Source organism: Lissotriton vulgaris, chromosome 8 (genome assembly GCF_964263255.1).
Source record: "Lissotriton vulgaris chromosome 8, aLisVul1.2, whole genome shotgun sequence".
NCBI classification, from domain to species: Eukaryota; Metazoa; Chordata; class Amphibia; order Caudata; family Salamandridae; genus Lissotriton; species Lissotriton vulgaris.
The window spans coordinates 840,328,414-840,348,494 of NC_141696.1; the positions used below are offsets into that span (position 1 = coordinate 840,328,414).

General features: G+C 45.9%; 1 protein-coding gene across 2 annotated transcripts in view; it reads right to left on the reverse strand.

Annotated features, from left to right (window-relative positions):
* Window positions 1-20,081, reverse strand: part of ARHGEF7 (Rho guanine nucleotide exchange factor 7) — a 1,058,374-nt gene that overhangs the window by 959,737 nt on the left and 78,556 nt on the right. For both annotated transcript variants that reach the window (XM_086934741.1, XM_086934740.1), the window contains exon 2: window positions 19,002-19,085. In XM_086934741.1, the coding sequence (XP_086790867.1) occupies window positions 19,002-19,085 (84 nt within the window). The remainder of the gene's footprint in view (window positions 1-19,001; window positions 19,086-20,081) is intronic.

The window sequence follows — 20,081 nt, forward strand, 5'->3', positions numbered from 1 at the left end:
TTCTACCATTAGGCAGGACTAGGCGGCCGCCTAGGGCGGCAAAAGGGCTAGGGCGGCATAGAGACCTGTACATACAAAAAAGTAAACAAACATTAGACCTCTAAAGTGCTGTGCACCACGTGCGGGCCCTAAGGTGCGCGCTGCCCGCCTTTCACCGGATCATCAGCCAGCCATTGCAATCCTCTACACTCTTAGGAAATAGCCCCCAGTGGAAAGGTGTTGTGTAAAGTGAGGCGCACATTTCTAATACCTGCGCACACCCGAAAGGGTTCGTGTATGCCTCTGCACAGCTCCAAGCTACCTTTCCACTTAGTCACACCTTCTCTCTCGCTGCACTTTTAAAAAAGCACGGCAGGAGGCGCCATGACAAAGCTGAGGTGCTTCGCCGCTGGGGACACTGCTGTCATCCCTGGGGTAAATCAGTGGTGAAGCAAACGTCGCACGTTTTTTATTTTGGTAGTCCCGTCACTGCCCACGGAGCCTCGATGTCAAACGTTCCCTTACAGTGCGGGAGAAAGTTTAGCAAGATACGTATTGGCTTCTCACCTCAGCTGTCTGTGCTTTGTCCAATGATAGAAAACACAGAACATGCTTCGTTAAGTAATGAGGGGATAACATCTGCATATGCTAAGTCAATAATGATATGAATAGTTGCAGGTAAAGATCCAGGTTCTTTATAAATCACTATGATTCTATATTTACCTGTATTTTCGAGGGTGCCTTTTGGCCTACAGTTGACTACATACCGTATAGTATGACTATCAAAAATGTTTAGGTTGGCCAAATTACATTATGACTAATGTGTAGAGCAGACAAATGTCGTCTATGTAAATCGAATTTGTGTAATTGAGTTTTCCCTTTCTGACAGGTAACCTGTATAATTATGTAGTTGAAAAGTAAAGTTACTGTCTGTCATCTTTAATCCAGGTCTGTAGTTTCCCTGCCAATCATTTTTTGGATTGAGGACAAAATACGTAAGGGGAGTGTTTCCTCTTATTAGCCGAGCTTGGAAATATTGAATCATATCACAGCCACCAGAAACTCAAAATGTAAAGTAATAAGTGAGAGCTATACATAAACATCAACACTTTCAATCACGAAGCTCCTCACCCATTTGTATGGTTTGTTTTTCTTTCATGTCCAGTTTATAGCAAGAATTTGTTTTTTTGTGTGTCAAACGCTGCTTGCTTATTCCTTTTTATGTTCAGGTTCGACTATTGAGGTGAAATCCAAGAGGATATTCCACGTGGGCCTGATTCACAAAAACATTATTACCATACACAAGTTAATGCATATGTACTGTATAGATTTACAAATGTTTAGATATTTTTGGTTTCAAAAACGTGCTTAATTTTTACCCCAGTTGCATTTTTCTTGATTCAATTTGTTTATTGTGAGCGTTATAACAGTAAACGTACAAATGGTACTTGCATAAATTCTGTTGTTCTTTTAATTTATGTTTTCTTTTTCACTAAAATGTTTTTTTTCCTTTATTGTGATCTCCCATTTCTACTGCTTCATTGTTATGTGTGTGCTTTGTGGCACGCTGTCCAAAACATTTAAGGGGTGCACTTTTATCTCAGCCATACGGTAATGGCGTTGAGAATACCCTCTCCTGCTTTGTCTGCAACAGGAGGTAAAGGTAGTTTTTAAGACTTTCAGGGCAGAGCTCCGAGCTGCTGAGATTATCTAATAAATAGACGTGTGGCCAGGTATGGAGTCGTAGCTGCAGGGTGTTTGAAATATGTCAAGTTTAGTGGTCTATGCTTTGGATTAGTGTGCATCCTGCAAACGAGTGAACAGGGCTTCTGTGCAAAAGTGATAGCAATTTGTCGAATATCTTTTCCCAATCTCAAAAGTAATTAAGGTAACGTGAAGGAAAGAATTTCTGTAGGAGAGTAAATTATGTTTGTCACCCGGATGGTCCCAAATTAGAGGCAGCCCAATGCTGCAGGTTCAAGTCCAGGTTTTCTGTTTCACTAGCACCCAGGAGTTGTCAGTGCTAAATAATTCAGGTGGCTGATTTCCTTCTCCCTTGGTGGTAAAGTTAGAAACCCTCTACTTTTTGCCAGACACACTGCAGTATCTGTCTAGCACGTATATGCAAAGGGGTAACAGTGGCTCCTTTGGGCGTTGGAGCGCAGTGACCTACTACAGTTTGGCAAGGGTACCTTCTGAGAATACAAACACACTCTATTTCAGAATGATTTTTCCAGATGTGTCAGCATTGTTATCCATGGTCATAAATGTCTATAAAACAAATATTTCCACGTTTGGGAAGGTCTGTGCCCTTGAGGACTTGCGGTCCTTGTTTATACAGGTCTAGAAGACGAACAACAAGGACAGGATCCAACGGTCATATTTGGTGATGAACTAAACATGGGGATGTAAAGCACATCAGGATGAAGAGGAGACTTGGGATTCTCTTCATTCAAGTTGAGAGTTCTATCCTGATAAGCATGTAAAGAATGGAACTGGGTCTTCCCTTATAGCATTAAAAGAATACTAATTGAGAGATCATTTCCTATGCCAGGTCCAACAAAGCAGATAGTGAACAGCGTTCTTTTATAGTAATGCACATTTACTAATGGAGTATGTGAGTGTGAGGCATGCATCCCAAACACGTCAACACAATTCAGAGCACATTGTTTTTCTGCACTCTCTAATATTTCCCTTCACAAAAATAAAAGAAAACAGTAAATGGGATGCACTCAGATACACTTGTCATAAATGAACAACTTAATTTTTTGTGTAATAGTCAAGTTTACTCTACAATACTGAGTCCTGCCAATATGTTCCTTCTATGTTCTGCTAATATTCAGGAACAAATTCACCCTTATTCTCACCATCCCAAATGGAGGTGGGGAGCTATTAGGAAGATAGCCTTTTATTGGATGCATATAATCTTTTCAACGAAATTATATCATTTTTGCCAAAACATTACCAGCTCCTTGATATGTGTAGCTAAATAAATGCCTCCTGCTGCATCCTTCCATGGCAAACCATTTGGAGATATACCAGCAAGGTACAAGAGCGTGCTATTTCGACTTGTAAGCTTTGTGACCTGAGCAGCACAAGATGTACGCCAGTGTAATCATGAACTGGGCAATATAGCTGGTTCGCTGTAGTAATGTGGTACCTGCTGTTTATCTTGCTGTAATATGCTTTCTGGGCAAAACACAACCATTTTGTCACTGCCAATCTTTCCAAGTTCTTTTATATCTAATGCATTAGTTCTTCTAGCCTAGATGACAGGGGGAGAGAATTATGGTAGTAAAAGGGAGGGGGCGGCATTTTTCAATTCTCGCCTAGGGTGGCAAAACACCTAGAAACGGCCCTGCTCCTACAGCTAGGAGCGCCAAAAAAATTAATCAAATTATAAATCCTTCCCTTCTATCCGTCCACTATCCATTTCAATAACAGACAGTAGCATGCAACTCGCCGAAAAAGTGCTTTGACGCCTCATCAGGGGTAGTAAGCGCTATATAAATGCAATTAAAATACAATATCCAATCAAGCTCTGAACCCCAATTCATTGGTTTTGTCCGAAAAATGTCCCTTAGAACAACTATTATTGCTTCACAATATAATCTGCTTGCATTCTAATGCTGTTTAGTAGTGTGGTCAAATGGCATAATTTATGTCATTGTATTATTTATGCAAAAAGAATGAAGTCAGAAAACATTCGTTAAAAAAAATACATATTGTCAACGGTCTGAAACGTAGCAACAAAAACCAATTTTCCACAATGAAAAGCAGATTAAGGGCAGAAACTATCAAATGCAACGAATGGCCGCCTCTTCCCAACATCCCTGTCCCCTCAAAAAAAAAAAGCTATACAAAGCGCAATTTAAATCTGTCTATGACAACATCGGGTTTCATTCAGCCAAAGAGAACAAAAATGTGACTATTAATGACAGCAGGTCACATGGTCATTAGAAACTGTTCCCATTTAATAGTTTCTGCGCAGATTTGGAGACATACATTCAAAAATAATATCATGTGAAAGACAAACGGCTCGTGGAATTTTAGGACCCTATTCTTTGCTTCATAGTAACTGAGCCCTTATTTCATCCATTACGGAAAAAATCAAGGACTTCAAATTATATGAATACAAATATTCAATATGCTTAAATTGACCACTTGGTCAATACTTACACAACCGCCAATAAACTCAGCCTAATGTCTGATCCCCGTTATTGATCTTTTAATGGACGACATTTGCCCCTAATTCCAGTACTTCCGGGTCGTATGAAAGCCAATCTCAGGACAGAATTTATCCTGGAAGTCATCTGAGGTTGGGCGGGAGTGCTGATACGTAAACTACCCCGGGATTGGACTGTTGGTAAAAACTCAACCAATCCTAATGCACAGTGCAGACCTTGGCAATGCTCATTGGCTGTAGAGTTCCTTTACTCCTCAATGGTAAAGAAACATTGCCGAGCTGCCATGCTGGAAGCTGGATATAGCTGCCGAGGTGCTGAAGTGAGTTCGCGTCGAAGGCAACCGGGCAAGTAAAGTTCCAGTAGGTAACGCTACTGCAAGGCTGAGTGTGGGTCTGAGGAGGCAGGTCGTACCGCAGTGGAGGCGTGGCAGTTCGGTACATATCTGAGTGGTTTAGATTCGCAGCGATGACGAATGGGTCACTGCCGGGCTTGGGGCTGGCGTGCCCGGCGGACGATCAAAGAGGAAGGATTTGCAAGTCTGTAATACCACGGATTAGAATAATGATTAATTCACTGGAAATGCTATCATATGATCTCGGCTTGACAACACGATCCCAGAAAGTACCATCTTGGAACACAGATCAGAGAAAAAGGAAAGGGGGGTCCGCTCGTGGCGCTGTGGTGTTCGACCCTAGTGACACCTTGTGAAATAACATATGTGAGAGCTGTTAAAGGAACTTAACTGAACAATACAACGTGCAACCTGTAAGGAAGTGGTGTCAGTTAATAACCGGAATATCGCTTTCGAAACCTGCACTTACAAGGACTGTTCTGATTTAATAAAAGTTGATATTGTTTTCCAAGGCGGAAAAAAGGTTTTCCCTTAGAACAATTTCTGTAGTGGAAGCGCTACTGGCACCGTTGATGCTTTCAGGAAAAGAACACTAATGTTTCGTGGCGCTTCGTAACTAAACAGACCAGTAGGATTAGGAAGGGGTGAACACTGAGCAGCTATAACATAATCCGTGTACACAAAGATATTACTGTGTTTCTTTTTCTTCTAATCTATTTTAGAATGAGCTCTACAGCACAGTGTTTCTTTGGCTGGCGAGGACCCATTTAAGGGGAGTTCAATACTGCTCGGTGAAGAGGCTGTGAGGAGTCAGCCTTGGATCTGTCCAGCGCCACCTTACTGTCATGGTTAATTTGAAGAAGCTGGAAATCGAGCAGAAATGGATGGGATACAATAGACCGTTGATTCTGCCAAACTTTGGAAGTGAAAACCTAATCTAGATGACAATCGGGTAAGAGTGTCACTGATAGCTTTGGCTCAGCTCAATGCAGTAAGGTCTCACCATAGTAACTGAGACATCTTAAGTGTATCGAGCAAAACCTGCCCTAGGCACAGTTAGTACTTCAGTGCTTTATCAATTTTCATGATGACGAGCAGGGTCGGATTGGGAACACAATTTGGCCCGGGCACTGACGAAAAAAGTGGCCCACATTCATGAGGCGTGGCCCATATTTAAGGGGCGTGCCCATTCACGAAAAACCATTTGCACAGACAAGGAATGAAAGTGGGAGGATACTGTTCTTGCGCAGGACACAGGGCCACGTTGACAATGGCCTTTATGCTGATCAACTAAAAAAAACAGCAAGGCCCTTTCTGTCACAAAATTATTCGAGCCCTCCAGCGCAGGAGCCCCTGAAAAGCAGGAAAGCCCCTGCTATTACGAACCAACTTAGCCCTCCCCAGACCTTCAGCTCAGGAGCACATGAACATAGGTAAGGCCACTGCAATTAGTAAATTAATCAGGCCTCAGGGCAATGTCCTGGCAGGGGAGCACAAATGCAGCTGCTGGGTCATCCAAGGTAGCCAGGGGGAGGCTGAGGTGAAGGGTGCGATTTCCAAACATCACCTGGCCCCCACAGCGAGACCCATTCTTCTTCGCCCACTAAGCCCTGAATGTGAAGGGCTGTGGGCGAGATGTTAAGACAAACACTGTTTCTGGGCTGCGTGGGCCCCAGGGGGGCCGGGGTGAAAAAAGCTCATAGAACTGAGCAACACCTTGCAAATAATCACCCCTCACCAGCCCAGCCTCTGCGTGATGCTTGGGAGGGCAGGGGGTGAAGGAGAGGCCACAGCTGATAATCACTGTACGGCCGCACAGCGAGGCTGCTTTCATTTCTCTGTCTCGTCTCAGTGCCCTCCGTGGGCCGTTTTTTTTCCTCCCCTTTCCTAGTCCACCCTCTGTGGACTGGGAAAGGGGAGAAAAAACCGGCCCACAGAGGGCACTGAGACACTGGCCCTTCGGCCGATGCCCGAATGCCCGCCTTGCCAATCCGCCCCTGATGACGAGAGAGTATCAATGCACGGAAGACGACTACAAAGACAGAGGATATAAGCCTGAATCAGTCACAGCCCTAAGCAGCACGCCCCCAACAAGGGACAATGGCAATGAGGCAGGCTGGTAAATGACTGTGACAGATCGGATTGGCTAAAAGATGTATCTGTCACTATTGGATCAGCTTATCCACGTAGGATGGACCAGCTGTTTACCTCTCAGAGCTGCACGCGCAAGACTCCTCTTAGAAGACATTTGAAATCGGATTAGTAAATTGCGGAAGACCTTAAAAAGCCATAGGAAGAGAATGTAAATTGGGTAAGCATGAATAATCCCTAACAAGTGGTATACTACCACTTAAATCTGTAGGGGTTAAGTGTTACTCGCGTTTCTGGGCTTAGGTGGAGTCGCTGACTGACACAGGGAGCAGCAGCACTGTTCTGCATACATAGCATGTTTGTCTTTTAAAGACACAGGATACTCCATGTGGTATGTACCAATGGCAGTCCCACCTGCAGCAGCAGCCCATATTTTTGGGTGGAGGAGGTTTGCCCACTGACCTCGAGTAAGGTGGTGGTGATGCCTTGAGGGTTCACCCTCCGCGGCAGTGTGGTAGACCTGTGTTCCATCATGGGTGGTTGGGAGACTGTCTACTAGTCTGCCCAAGCGTGTCTGTAAATGTACAGGCATGGCATGTTAATCAGTGGACTAGAAGTGGCAGGGCTAAAACTAGCAGGAGTACACGCTTATTGACTGTGCCTGAGGAAACAATGGGAAGGAGCTCTCCTCAGACCTTATACTATCTCAGGAGGCAGACACAAGCATTGCATCACACAGTCTGTCACCGTCTCCGTATCAGTCACAAAGGCAGATAGCCACTTCGGATACAATAATATAAATTGTGCTTGTGGCTTGCCAAATAGAGCCAGTGCTTGAAGCCTACACTGTAGATAGAGTATGTCTCAAAAGAGACCGCATGTGCTGCCTAAGCAAGACCTAAGAAAGGACCTGATGTATGAATGTTTTTAATGGCCACAAACCCTCCGATTTGATAAATCTGGTGTAAAGTACTAAACCCATTTAATGATTCATAAACGTTTTTCTGAATTGTTGAATGGGTTTAGAAATGTATATCGATTCACAATTTGTAAGGGAGTGCTATGGGACCTCCCTGTCAAATTCGAAGTATCCTATTTATTAATGGTTTACAACTGCTATTCCGGTTGCAAACACTTGAAAAGGTAACCCATCCCAAGTTGGGGTAGTTACTGATTAGCAGAGGGGAAGACCATCCCTCCCTCGGACCACTTCCCCTTTGTGAACCATGGTGGCAGCTTCCGGTGGAGTAGGCGGTGATCGAGGGGACCACAGTTCTAAGTGTTCGGAAAACAATTACTAGGACTGGTGAAGGATATATTTTTCAACTGCATCCGTAGTAGTGTTGTATCTACTACACACATGAATCAAGATCAGAGCCGATCAGAAACGCTCCAGTCAGGGCCAAGATGGCAACACTTTTGTCACGTTTCCTATCAGACAGTTTTAGCCAAAGTAAGCTGTCCCTTGATTAACATTTTAAACATTTCCACTTTGTTGTATTACAGCAAAAGCCTTTTAGTTACTGTCATTCACACGTAAAGCATTTGTGCTTGTCTTGCATTATTGGTACTCAATTCGTAGGGTACAGTGTGCGGACTTTATTCTTATACTACCATTCGCTTATACCTCAGGTTAGCAACTGCCAAAGTAGCTACATGGCACACATGCTCTTTGACTGTTCTTATTTTCCAACTGCCTTATTGCACTATTTCAAGTGTGGTGTACAGCATGGTTTACTTAGGCAGAGTGCTCTTAACGTGCTTCTCTCCCCCATTTGCATTAAAGGCATATTGATTACTTTTGAGTTAGCAGCCTATAGTATCTATTATGGTGTGAACTGTTGGCACAAAGTCCACCATCTATATTTGGTTTTGCAGTTCACTCGCAATAAGTATTTCTTAATGATAGGAGACCTTTGGTGCTCATTACGTAAACGTCTATGCTCCTGCGGCTGTATGAAAGTATCATATATATCCACACCAATAAACTTCGCAGTCCATACCAACATAGCTTATTGTGTTAATTGCACGCAACACCTTTTCAACAATGCACTGCAAATGGCCTCCAGGAATCCGATGCTATCAGAGCACTTGACAACTGCAAGAGTGGGACGAAGTGCTAACTAAATAATATTACTGTACTACCCTGGAAAGCTCTCTGAGCCTCGCACGGAACTTTGGAAAGCTCTATGTAAAAACCAATACAATTCACTCAAAATATTCTTGCTGCAAGCAGATGAAGACCTATAGGATGGATGTTTCTCAGTTGGTAGTATGTATTGAACAAGAAAAACATTCTATTACATGCACTTTTGTTGTTGCAATTCACTTCCATTTCTGGCCTGACCTATACTTTTATAGACTTCTGTGATGTTGTTCCAAAGACCGCTTCTGCAATTGCTGAGCTGAATATAAGATAACACTATGTGGCTTGAAATGCAAACATTACCCTATAGTGTAGCAACAATGCAAATGGGAATATTTGACAACTGTATTCTATTTTTCAGCTATTGAAAGAAGTCAATGGAGATATTCTTTCAGCAAATTGCCCTGCCTACGTCATAAATAATTGTGTTAAGTCAACCACTGATGGCCTTTTTTATTGATGTCGGAAGCATTTACTTTTTAAAGTCTACAGCCATTTCTATTAGGCAAAACGAACACAAATGAGAATTTTCTCTTTTGCAGGAGTGTCAGCCATTGTTTGGACATGTTCCCATGCATTGGCTCGCCTTATTTCCAGCAATTTGTAGAACACTGCAGTGCTGGGCAGAAGTGAAAAATACCAGCACTTACATGGGATTTTTTTAGGACTTAAATGTGAGGAGAAGTACACTGTGTCAGCGGAGAAGTGTACCTGTTCACAGCACAAATACTGTTTTCTTATTATCCTGCAGCTTCTCATTAAGAAGTTGAGTTTGAATGAGATTCATCAATCTTCATAACACAGTGTAACAATTTAAAGGTCAAGATGGAAAGCCAATACTTTAATTGTCTAGTGCAAAATGCTATTCATTCTGTTGAGGCTCCTATAGGCAGAAGGAATCAGAATTATTTTTTTGTAAGTTCTTTTGAGCATTTTATGGCCTACGTGAAAAAGTGGTTGTTTTTAGGTTTCGAACCTGGCGAGGGGCACGAAGTGTCCCTCCCAGTTTGAAAACTATTGTCTTCAGTATGGATGTCGGCCCCGCCTCTGCCTCTCATTGGCTAGCTCCATAAATGGAGGATAGCCATTGGGAGGCAGAGGCTGTCAATTGCGCTTTCTCTCGAAAACGCGATTCGGGGGCGTTTCTGGTGCTTTTTTTAAGCCCCGCCCCTTTGTCCCGGGCCGCGCTGCGATTAGCTGCCGGCCCGGGACACCCCCGTGACGTCATTCCCGGGCCGCGCTGTGATTGGCTGCCAGCCGGGACACCCCCCGTGACGTCAGCCAATCACAGCGCGGCCGGGACCTGACTTGTCTCTGTTGTTGTCTTTGTTGAGGCGGCCGCCTGGGACTCGTGGGGCGCGCTCTTCGGGCTGGTTATGCTGGGCGTTTTGAATGATGCAAGTTGTTAATGACTAGGTGGGGTTAGTGTTCCTTCAATGGCGCTGGAGCAGGTTCAGCACTAGGTGACTTGTTCCAAGGAATGCTCTATTATCGGTTGTCTGTACCAGGTAGAGCGTTTTATCAAAGCTTCATGAACCGTAATGAGCTCTTTCAATTTCATGTAGTCTTTTAACGCCCCAGCCTCAACGCCCCACCACCACCCACTCTGGGGAACTGCGCCAATGGATGGATGGCTATGGCATGCTGCAGCAGGCCTGGCAGACACCTGATGCCCGGCTGTTTGTGGCTATGAACCGAGTCTTCGTTGTTCGTAGCGAGAGACACCGAAAAGCTCCCCACAGGGGAAGGAAGGGGTAAACTGGAGGCCGACCAGGCCGCAGCGCGCGAGAAGCTCCAGTTTTCCTGCTGACGTGGGTTTAAAATCTGAATATTCAGCAGAAGGCGCCTGGTGTGGGATAAATACCAGCTCTGGGGAGAAGCGGCATTATCTGCTGACATGAGCCTGCAGCAGGATTAACCAGAGCTCTCAGCGCCCACCCCGCCAGGCAGACAGGGTGCAGCGCACTGCACGGCACTGCCAACCACACAGCGCGCTCAATCGCTCCCTGCCAACCACCGACGGCCGCGAGCGGCCATTTAAAAGACTTTCCCGGCAGGAGACACCACTGGTCGAGTGGCTAGGTGCAGCGAGGACACCACTGCTGGAAGAAACTGACAAGCACGCACGCAAAGCGTCATCTGGGAACTGAACTGCTCTCGTGCCACTGCGTGAATTAAAGCACCCCCTTGGGCATCTCCAGGCATCTGCATCCGATCTCACTCACTGGATCACTGCAAGGGCCCAACAGTTTACCCGTGCTACACTGCATGGACTCCGATCACAGTGAACGATATACTCCCCCGTCACTGGAAGCACTGAAGAGCATACCTGTGCTATATTCGGTCAGTGTATGGTCATGCCCGTGTCGTAATATTACTTTGTCACTGCGTGGACTGAGATCACACTGACCTATACTCCTTCGTCACTGCATGCACTGAAGATCATACCTGTGCTACATTCCGTCAGTGCTTAGTCACTCCCGTGCTACTGCAGTTCATCACTGCATGGACTGAGGTCTCACTCGTGCTATACTCCCATCATCGCATGGCCCGAACACCGCATCCGCGCGGATTTGTCAATTAATGGAATACGGGGCATACTCGGGCAAGTGTATTCCTCATAATAATTGGGGAGGGGGGGTGACACAATTATCGCACTCTGCCCGCTCAACGGTCCCTGTACACAGCATGTCTGTGCATGCATCACTGCTTGGGAATAAACACATCAACGGGCAAGAGATCTGCAGGGTGTGTCATGTGGACGAGACACAGAGGGTGGGCTGTGCCCTGCGACAGAGCTCTCCATGAGTGATGTGCCCTGCGAGGGAATCTGCAGCAGCGAGATCTCCATGGAGATGGATCAGAGGGTGAGATCTGCTCTGGGAAAGAGGTACAGAAGGGGCAGGTGGCACTTAGAGGAGATATGCAGTGGTGACGATCCGGGGACACCTCAGATGTACAGGGGGAGGGCTCCAGATCTGCAGAAGTAACGTGCACTGGGACAATGCTGCTGAGGGGAAATGTGCCCGAGGGAAATCAGGGGCGCTGCGGTGAGGGGAGGGCTCGCGGAGGTTATCCTCGCTGCAGAGGTATCACAGGGGGGATGCTCCGGGTGTTGCTGGGGTGGGAGTAGCGTAGAACACAGTCTCGTCTCTCTACGGCTACGCAGTGACCAAAACTCTCAAGTGCGGTGTCACTGGCGTGAGAGGGCATCAGTTCACTGCAGTGAGAGCAGCAAAGGGTAATAAACAGTGCAGTGAAGGCCGCCCGCAGTGTGGCACTGGTGCAACGGTAGGTGCGCCCAGTGTGATGCAGTAAGAGACACAGCATCCTGTGCGCTGTGACTGCAACAATAGCACACATGAAGCAGTCCCTCGAGTAAAGACCGCGGCCACTGCCCAGAGGCTACAGCAGGGGATCTCGGTGTGCTGGACTGGAGTAAGTGCAGCTCTCGGTGTGATGTCCCTGCAGTAAGGCACAACATCCTGTGATTAGCGACAGCAGCAGGGGCTAGCTCCCAGTGTGATGGGCCTTGGGGGAGCGCAGCTCGCAGCGTGCTCGTGTTGCAGTACAAGCTAGCTCCCGGTGTAATATTGCCGGGGTAAGACTAGCTCCCAGTGTGTGGTTACTAGCACCTCTGGTGCAGTTCTCCTTGTAAAGACACAGTGCAGTCAAAGAGGTAGGAGTCGCTAACGTGCTGTCACTGCACGGGGCGGGAAGGGTGGGTGGGGGGGGTGGGGGGTCTGTTCCCAGTCTAATGTCACCGACATGTGACCCGATGCATATCTGATGTATCTAATAATTACAGCTACCAGTGTGCTGCCACTTTAGTAGGGGTCCGCTTCCAGTGTGTGTCAATGAAGCAGGGACGGCTCCCGGAGCCCTTCGCTGCTGCACCAGATAAGACTTGTGACCTCTCTTTGCACGGGTTCTTTTCTGTGTGATGTGCAAGCACTATTTACAATGGGCACACTGCCTAGTAGTGCACACATCCGGATGACACAATACACCCCTGAGCGTGCTTGCACTCGCATCGGTTTTCGGAAACGGAATTTTATTTAGCCAATCATATTGCCTTGTATTTTAAAAAGTGGCCCCCCACGACAAGGATGGAGATATCGGCTGTAACACAGCATGGGATCACCGAGTGTAAATAGACACAGAGAAACACAGTACCCTCTCAGCAAACAGTGCACAGCGGAAACCGCATTTCCAAAGGCGGGCCCACTCATGCGCGTTCCCAAGAGGTGTCTCTCGAGAGTGAGCTGGGGCCGTGGGGAAATGCAGACACCGTGGAGGGGATGTCAGCATGAAGCACCGCGACAGCTGAACAAATACAAGGATGCATTTAACGAAAAGCCCCGGTATTATAAAGGACAGGTCATCCTTGCCGCCCATCTTAGTCCTTCCCCAATCATTCAATCACAGCTCATCAGTCATTTGCATAAAAGATCAGTGAGCCATATGCAAGGTGGGGGCATGATGCAAGCAACAGGCTTCAGCGGAGGCCAAACGTGAGCCAGTTTGTGGCTTGCTGGACACCAGGGCCATCTGTGGCAGTCACCAAGCCCTTCACTCACGGACTACCCGGAAGTGAGCAGATAGAAAAACACGGACAGCGGAAACGTCCAGATCTTTATTGCTGAGTGGGGACAGAGAAAGCCCAAGTGCAGGGCCAACAATGGTGCCAGAGTAGGTACTGGAAGACCTGCATCTTTACTTCTCGGAGATTTAACTTGCTGAGCCAGAAAGGGCAATTTAATGTCATCGCAAGCCCAGTAAAACAAGAAAGATGGCTGGAGGCAGCCAACTTCAAAAATCGTGCAATGGTGAAATATGTAACTAACTGACTGAAATATTTTTAGAGGCTTTGTGAGAAAGGGCAGACATAATTTGGCTGGCGAGATGAGACCAGGTGTTCATCGACGTGGGAAAACAAAGCAGCTGTTGGAAAGGGCCTGGCAAATCTCGAACAGACAGGCCTGCACTAGATGTCACAAGGGCGCACCTCGGCCACTAGCTAGATGTGCATGCATTTTTACTCGCCAGTACTTACAACCCAAAAAACGGGACGGTGTCCCAGGGGGAGGGGGCTGTGGTCTGTCTGGATGGCATGACAAAATGCTACAGCACTTCAGTGAGCAGTTACACAAGTCCGGGATCTTGGAAAGGGTGGGTGGAAAGCTGGTTTCCGCAACTCAGTAAAGAGCTTTGGCAGGAGTCGGGGTTTTAATTGACTTCTATTACAACTTCCATCTGTGCCTCCTGTTTTTAGGTTTCGAACCTGGCGAGGGGCACAGCCCCTCCCAGTTTGAAAACTTTTGTTTTCAGTAGGGACGTCGGCCCCGCCTCTGCCTCTCATTGGTTAGCTCCATAAATGGAGGCTAGCCATTGGGAGACAGAGGCTGTCAATCGCGCTCTCTCTTGAAAACGCGATTCGGGGGCGTTTCTGGTGCTTTTTTTAAGCCCCGCCCCTTTGTCCCCGGCCGCGCGGGCCGGTGTACCGTAGTTATGATCTTCCCTCCCATCGGAATGATCTCGCGGCGCCGGCCTGCCAAGTGTCACACAACGGACGTGACTAACGCATTTCAGTGCGGTGTTTCGCAACACCGCACTGAAATACATAGTCACGCATTTTAAAGGCACTGTCTCTCTGCTCTGTACCAGCCGCGCTGAATTAACTGGCAACGCCAGACTGCCGGCGCCTGCCAGTGATACTTGCGAGAGTTAATTGTGCACTGACTGCTGCTTGTTTAACATAGCTGTGCTGAAATTGCGGGTGCGGCTGAGTCACTCACTCTAGAAGAGCCTGAGGTCACCCAGCCGAGTGGCAGTGTCATGCCCATTCTGATACCGTAACCTGCGGCGGGTGGGGCCTGCCCTTAGCAGTGGTTGCGTACTGGCTGTGGCGGGCGGGGGTGTGACCTCACGTCCGGTTGTGAAGGGAAGTGAGGTCGGATTTGTAGGAATTTAAGCGGAGACTGGACCTGGTGTTTGGCATGCTGTGCGCCGGTAGGCACATGAATTAACTAGTGTGTGCTGCGCATATTTTACCGGTGTTGGACGCACCGGCAGGCAGACTGTCTAACTAATGCGTGGGTCCGATTTTAAATTTGCTGCCGGCTCAGCCTGTCCGTAGCGACCACCAGCATTGATGCCTAAAGGTAACTTTCTGGGTGCCCGTCCTTGAAAGTGGCGCCATGAGGATTGTGCCGACTGTTGTGTAGTTACATGATTAGGCTCACAGGAGGTGGCTCGTAGTACTGGAGGATTTACTGCCGCTGTGGAGGCCGACACACAGAACGGCGCAAGAGAGAATCCTAACTATGCTGTGTCCCAGTGCCCGAAGAAATTATTTCAGTGTTGCAGTAAGCTCTTACATTTAGGGGGTGCTGTGGAGGTCTCTCTGGCTGAAGAGCTCGCAAAAATGAAGTGTCACTACCAGCCAGTCAGGAGGAATAATAAACACTTTTAAGCGAAAACAGGTCACTGCTTGGCAGGGTCCAACGACGTCTGTTCAGATAACCTCTTTAACTTCCGCCTGGCGCCTGCTGTTGTAACTTGTGCCCCCTTGGCCCCCATGTCCAACCAACCGAAGAGTTCAGGCCCAAGACGAAACCAAGCAGCGAAGCGCGCTCAGTATGGAGCATACACTCCCCAGCGCCTGTTTACCAGCAGCAGTTAGGTGAGTCATTCATGCATTCTGGGTCTTCTTCAGACTCTACTTTGAAGTTGATTTCTGCCGCATTTTATTAATACTGGGTCGCAATGCCAGTTAGTGCACACCATTCATTTGAGACTGTGCCTGGCAGTTTATTTTTTACACACAGGACAAATTGCACTTATGTTGTAACTCCGATAAATTGTCAGGCAATTTCTAGCGCAGAATAGCTGTAACCAGAGTGGAACAGAAGTTTGTCCTTCTTGGCTCAATAGTGGCTAGTTATTTCTATATTATAGTGCTACGAAGACACAATCTGCAACTGTAGGCACATGAATTTTCACATGGTTGTAAAATTGTACACAGTATACACACAGTATAAGCTAGCCTACCACAACATTTTCAGACAGTTCATTATAAGCAAGTGTAAACTTTCATTTCAGGGGTTTTGCGCCAGTTGCAAGATATTATTAGAACTTCTTGGGGATAATTTCTGATATTTTTTTCTTTCCGTGAACCTCATTACATGGTTTTCACTCATGAGAAAGTGTCACTCTAAATGTCACACAGTTAGCAGTTAAATGTCATTCACCAGTCTACAATGGACTACTATGGACATGCCACATATACGCAATCTGAAAACTTGGCAGCTATGATGCCTGTTCTGCACTCACATGGAATCAGTCTCCGGTTAAGTATCTTCCGGTAACAGTAACTGCACTGCAGGCTGCCGCTGCATGCAATGCACACAAACCCGGTGCCTGGTGCTAGCACTGTACTAGCGAGTACTGGGACATGGAAGAATACCAGAATTAACCATTACTAATTAAACACATGAGTCACTTTCCGAATTAATAAAGTGCGAATGCGAGCTTCTTTAGAACAAACGGAAATGATATATCGTTCTCATCATTTGTCTGAACTTGCTGCAATTAGCATTCAACATTTATGAAAGGGAGCGGCGGGACTTAGTTTTGGCAATTTAAAGTCCGTCCCGCGTTTGCACTGTGCGGCTGTGCCTGCTGCCTGCAGTAGTTACCGTCCGTTACTGTAACTGCCTTGCCCTCGCTCACACTAGTCCTCCAGGGCCGTCAATCAGTGGTAGTGTGCGCGGCGCGCGCGAGCACAACCAATGACGGCCCTGAAGGACATTTTTGGCCAGCCCTCGCTGTTGCGCTCACTGCCCCCTACGCTTGCCCTTTGTCGTGTGGAGGAGTCCCCTGCCTGCCCCTCAAACAGCCCCGGCCCTCCACCCATTCCAAGCGAGCACTTAAAGACACACCCAGTATGCAGGCTTCCAGCACAGAGGCCAAGCAACGAATGAACAATGCTTTCCCTAACACTTGCTTTCCCCGCGTGTCCACAGCAGCGTACCGACCTGCCATTGGTTGTGAAGGGTGTAAGTGACATGACATCGAAAAGCACCGGGTAGGTAGACTCCTGGACTGAAAGTACCCAAGTAAACAAGCACTGGCGTTGCCAATAGGTTTCGCAATTGGAAAGTTGGAGCTATTGGTTTTGTAAATGACATTTTATATTTATATATTGTTATTGACAATGCCAATAACGATATATAAATATAAAATGTCATTTACAAAACCAATAGCTCCAACTTTCCAAAAGTCGAAACCTATTGGCAACGCCAGTGCTTGTTTTTGTTTGTTTTTATGTTTTGTTGGTGAGGCCTATTAATAATCAGTTTGAAAATAGTGCTAATGAAAGAAGATGATGACCTTCAACAGCTGTGCAAAGCCACTGTCACTTTAAACCCTTCCTATCGTCTGCAACTCACGCATTTATTAATGAGTACAGTTTAATAACTCCTAGTTTACGAGTTATCACAGGCAGTGATTTATCCAGTGCACCAACATGGTCCCGTTCTCTATTTTTCAAACTTGACACCCAGAGTTACCAATTTAAACAAACTCCCCTTCCCAAGGATGTAATGCAGCAAGTGAAAGAATATTTTCATAAATGAAATCTGAAATAGCAGTGTTGACCTTAATAAAGATGGGCTTCAGGTTCAATTTAACATGGAAGTTTTACACCAAATTCTATTCCTTTTCCATGGGAAATGAAACCTTTCAGGGTTTTCCCAGGCCTGACAAAAATACACTTAAGGAATAACAAAGTAATATTCCTAGCAATCAAATTAAGTGGCTGTTCTCATGGTAAGACGAGTCACTTGCACAGTTATCATTTGGACTTATTGAATGTAAAGTTTATATGCAGCAGAAGGAGACATGAAGCACAAACTAGTGTTCACCTTAATGAACTTCCTAAATAACAGCTAAAACTGAATCAGAAGCTTACAACTTCCCAAATTACCTTTGGGGCATGCCTCCTACATTGAAATTCTTTTCACCCTCTCAGCAAGCCACAAGCTTCCCATAGATTTCAGTTGGTGAGGGAAATGTCATACCCAGGGAACTTTTGTCACCCCCCCCCCCCAAATATTGTGAATCTCTATTGACTTCACAGTTTTTCACTTCATTTGCCCCCCCTCGGATACTCACTTTGATGGGTATACTTCAAGCAGGGCACCTAGGCCACAGCTAACACCCGAATTCCCCCATCATAGATCCAATTGGTTGAGTTATTGCACTAGATTTTCTTGAAAATTACACTTACCTAATATCTATAAACTCTGGTGCATCCTTTTATAGCCTGAGGCTCATCCTTTTAAAGCCTGAATTCTGGTCTCTGAACCATGTTTTCCAATCGTTCTAGGTCTAACATCTCAAAGTTCACCTTTTAAAAATAGGGGGATTGCTTCTGCTTTCATTGATGGCTACAGGGGCATAATCCTTTAATCTCGCAATCTCTTATTTGCCATTCATGTCTCCTGTCAACTCTTACATGGAGTCCATGTTCGCTAAACCTTTTGTCCCAATTTTTCCCATATTTTCAACCCATAGACTAAGGTTTTACAGTTATTGTCCAAAATTTAACCCCATTCCAGCTCACTATCCTAGATGAACTTGTGTAAATATTTTGCCATATGTTTCAAAGCATTTTACTCCTTTGTGCATAGTAAATCCTGCTCAGAGCATTATCGGTTGATTTACATTTTTGTTTCAGGTCAAATCCAGAGGCTGATTTAGAGTTTAGCAGACGAGTACTCCTTCACAAGTATGATTGTAATCCCGGCCGCCCTTTTACAATTTACTACAACTGCTCTTGTTATAAGGCAGACAGGATATCTGGCACTTTTGTGCCCGAGTACCCATCCGTCGGGCTCTAAACCAGGCCCCAAGTATTCTGTGGACCATGTAAAACACTCTTTAGAAAAACAAATATTTTCTTCACTCTTTTATTAGCAAATAGCTGGATTGTGTTTGGGTTTTGCCCAGAGACACAATATAGCAACCCATATTTACCACCTCTTAAAATAGTTCTGTTGCCTACAGTCTAAAGGCAACTTTTTGTGGAAGAACCACGGCCAGCTTGGATCCCGGGTATCACTGCTTTGAGGAGTATATCCCTTGTACACATAACAAATTGATTGGTGGTGCAGTGCAACACTATTACTGGATCAGGAGCAGTTGTAATGTCCCTTTAGATGCACAGATAAAGACCACTCACCTCCACCCGTAGGGTGCCACAGCCTCTCAGGAACTCGCGGATGTTACCCAGGCACTCATTGTCAGTCCGCGGCTCAGGGTAGACCTGGCAAGAGTAGAAGGAGAAATAAGGGTTAGCACAACAGGTTTGAAAGCACCACAGCTGTCTTTAAAATGGGAAGGGTTCTAGCCTCAAGTAGGGGGGGATACATGCTTCCAGCATATTAAAGCAAATATTTACATACAAATACATTTGGTTCACACCTATTCTTAATTAAGATTGAATCAGACAACCAGTCTGTATGCACCCAGAAGTAAATGAAGCAAGAGGGAGGGAATGTGGAAGGAGGAGGACAGCAGAGCTTCATGTTGCCCATCTGCAGATTAGCTGCAACCTCTTCAAGGTTGCTAACTCTTCCAACCCCCCTCAAGTCCTCAGTACCCTACCGCTGGAACATCTCGTCTACGGGCTTCGGAAAACAAAAGCAGCTTGCATGGGTCTGTTTTTGCTTCAAAGCAATCTCTTTCCAAAATCGACAAAAAAGAGAATAGACTCTCTCACCTCCCCTGTCCCCCCCCCCCCCTACTTTTCTCTCTCCTTTCTCTCCCCTCCAATTGTATTGCCTAATTTTGGGGATTTATTTTGTTATTGTTGAACTTTTTCTGTTACATTGTTGTTTCTCATGTAAAGCGCTCTGATACCTCCAGGTCTAGCCAGCGCTATATAAAACTCTTTAAATAAATGATTGCTCCTTCAAAACGCCCTTAAAATATTTTCTGTGACTCAAAGGTATGACAGCGCTATGATGAACGATGCACTAATTCATTCAGTCAGAGGTTTGTTTCACAGCCATATTTAATTTGGAAATGAATTCAGAAACTGAGCATGGCTATTTTCCTGTGTTTTCCTCCTTCATGATCTTGTGGAGATGTATCATTGACAAAAAGCTGAGGGCGTAGAAGATGGAGGTAACTGAGCACGAGAATGCTGCAATTATTTTTTTTATCCGATTTTGATTCAGAATAAAGAATGTATCATTTGAAAGTACACACGAGGATCATCTCGCTCAAAAACAGTTATAAGAAAGTACCCACAACCATC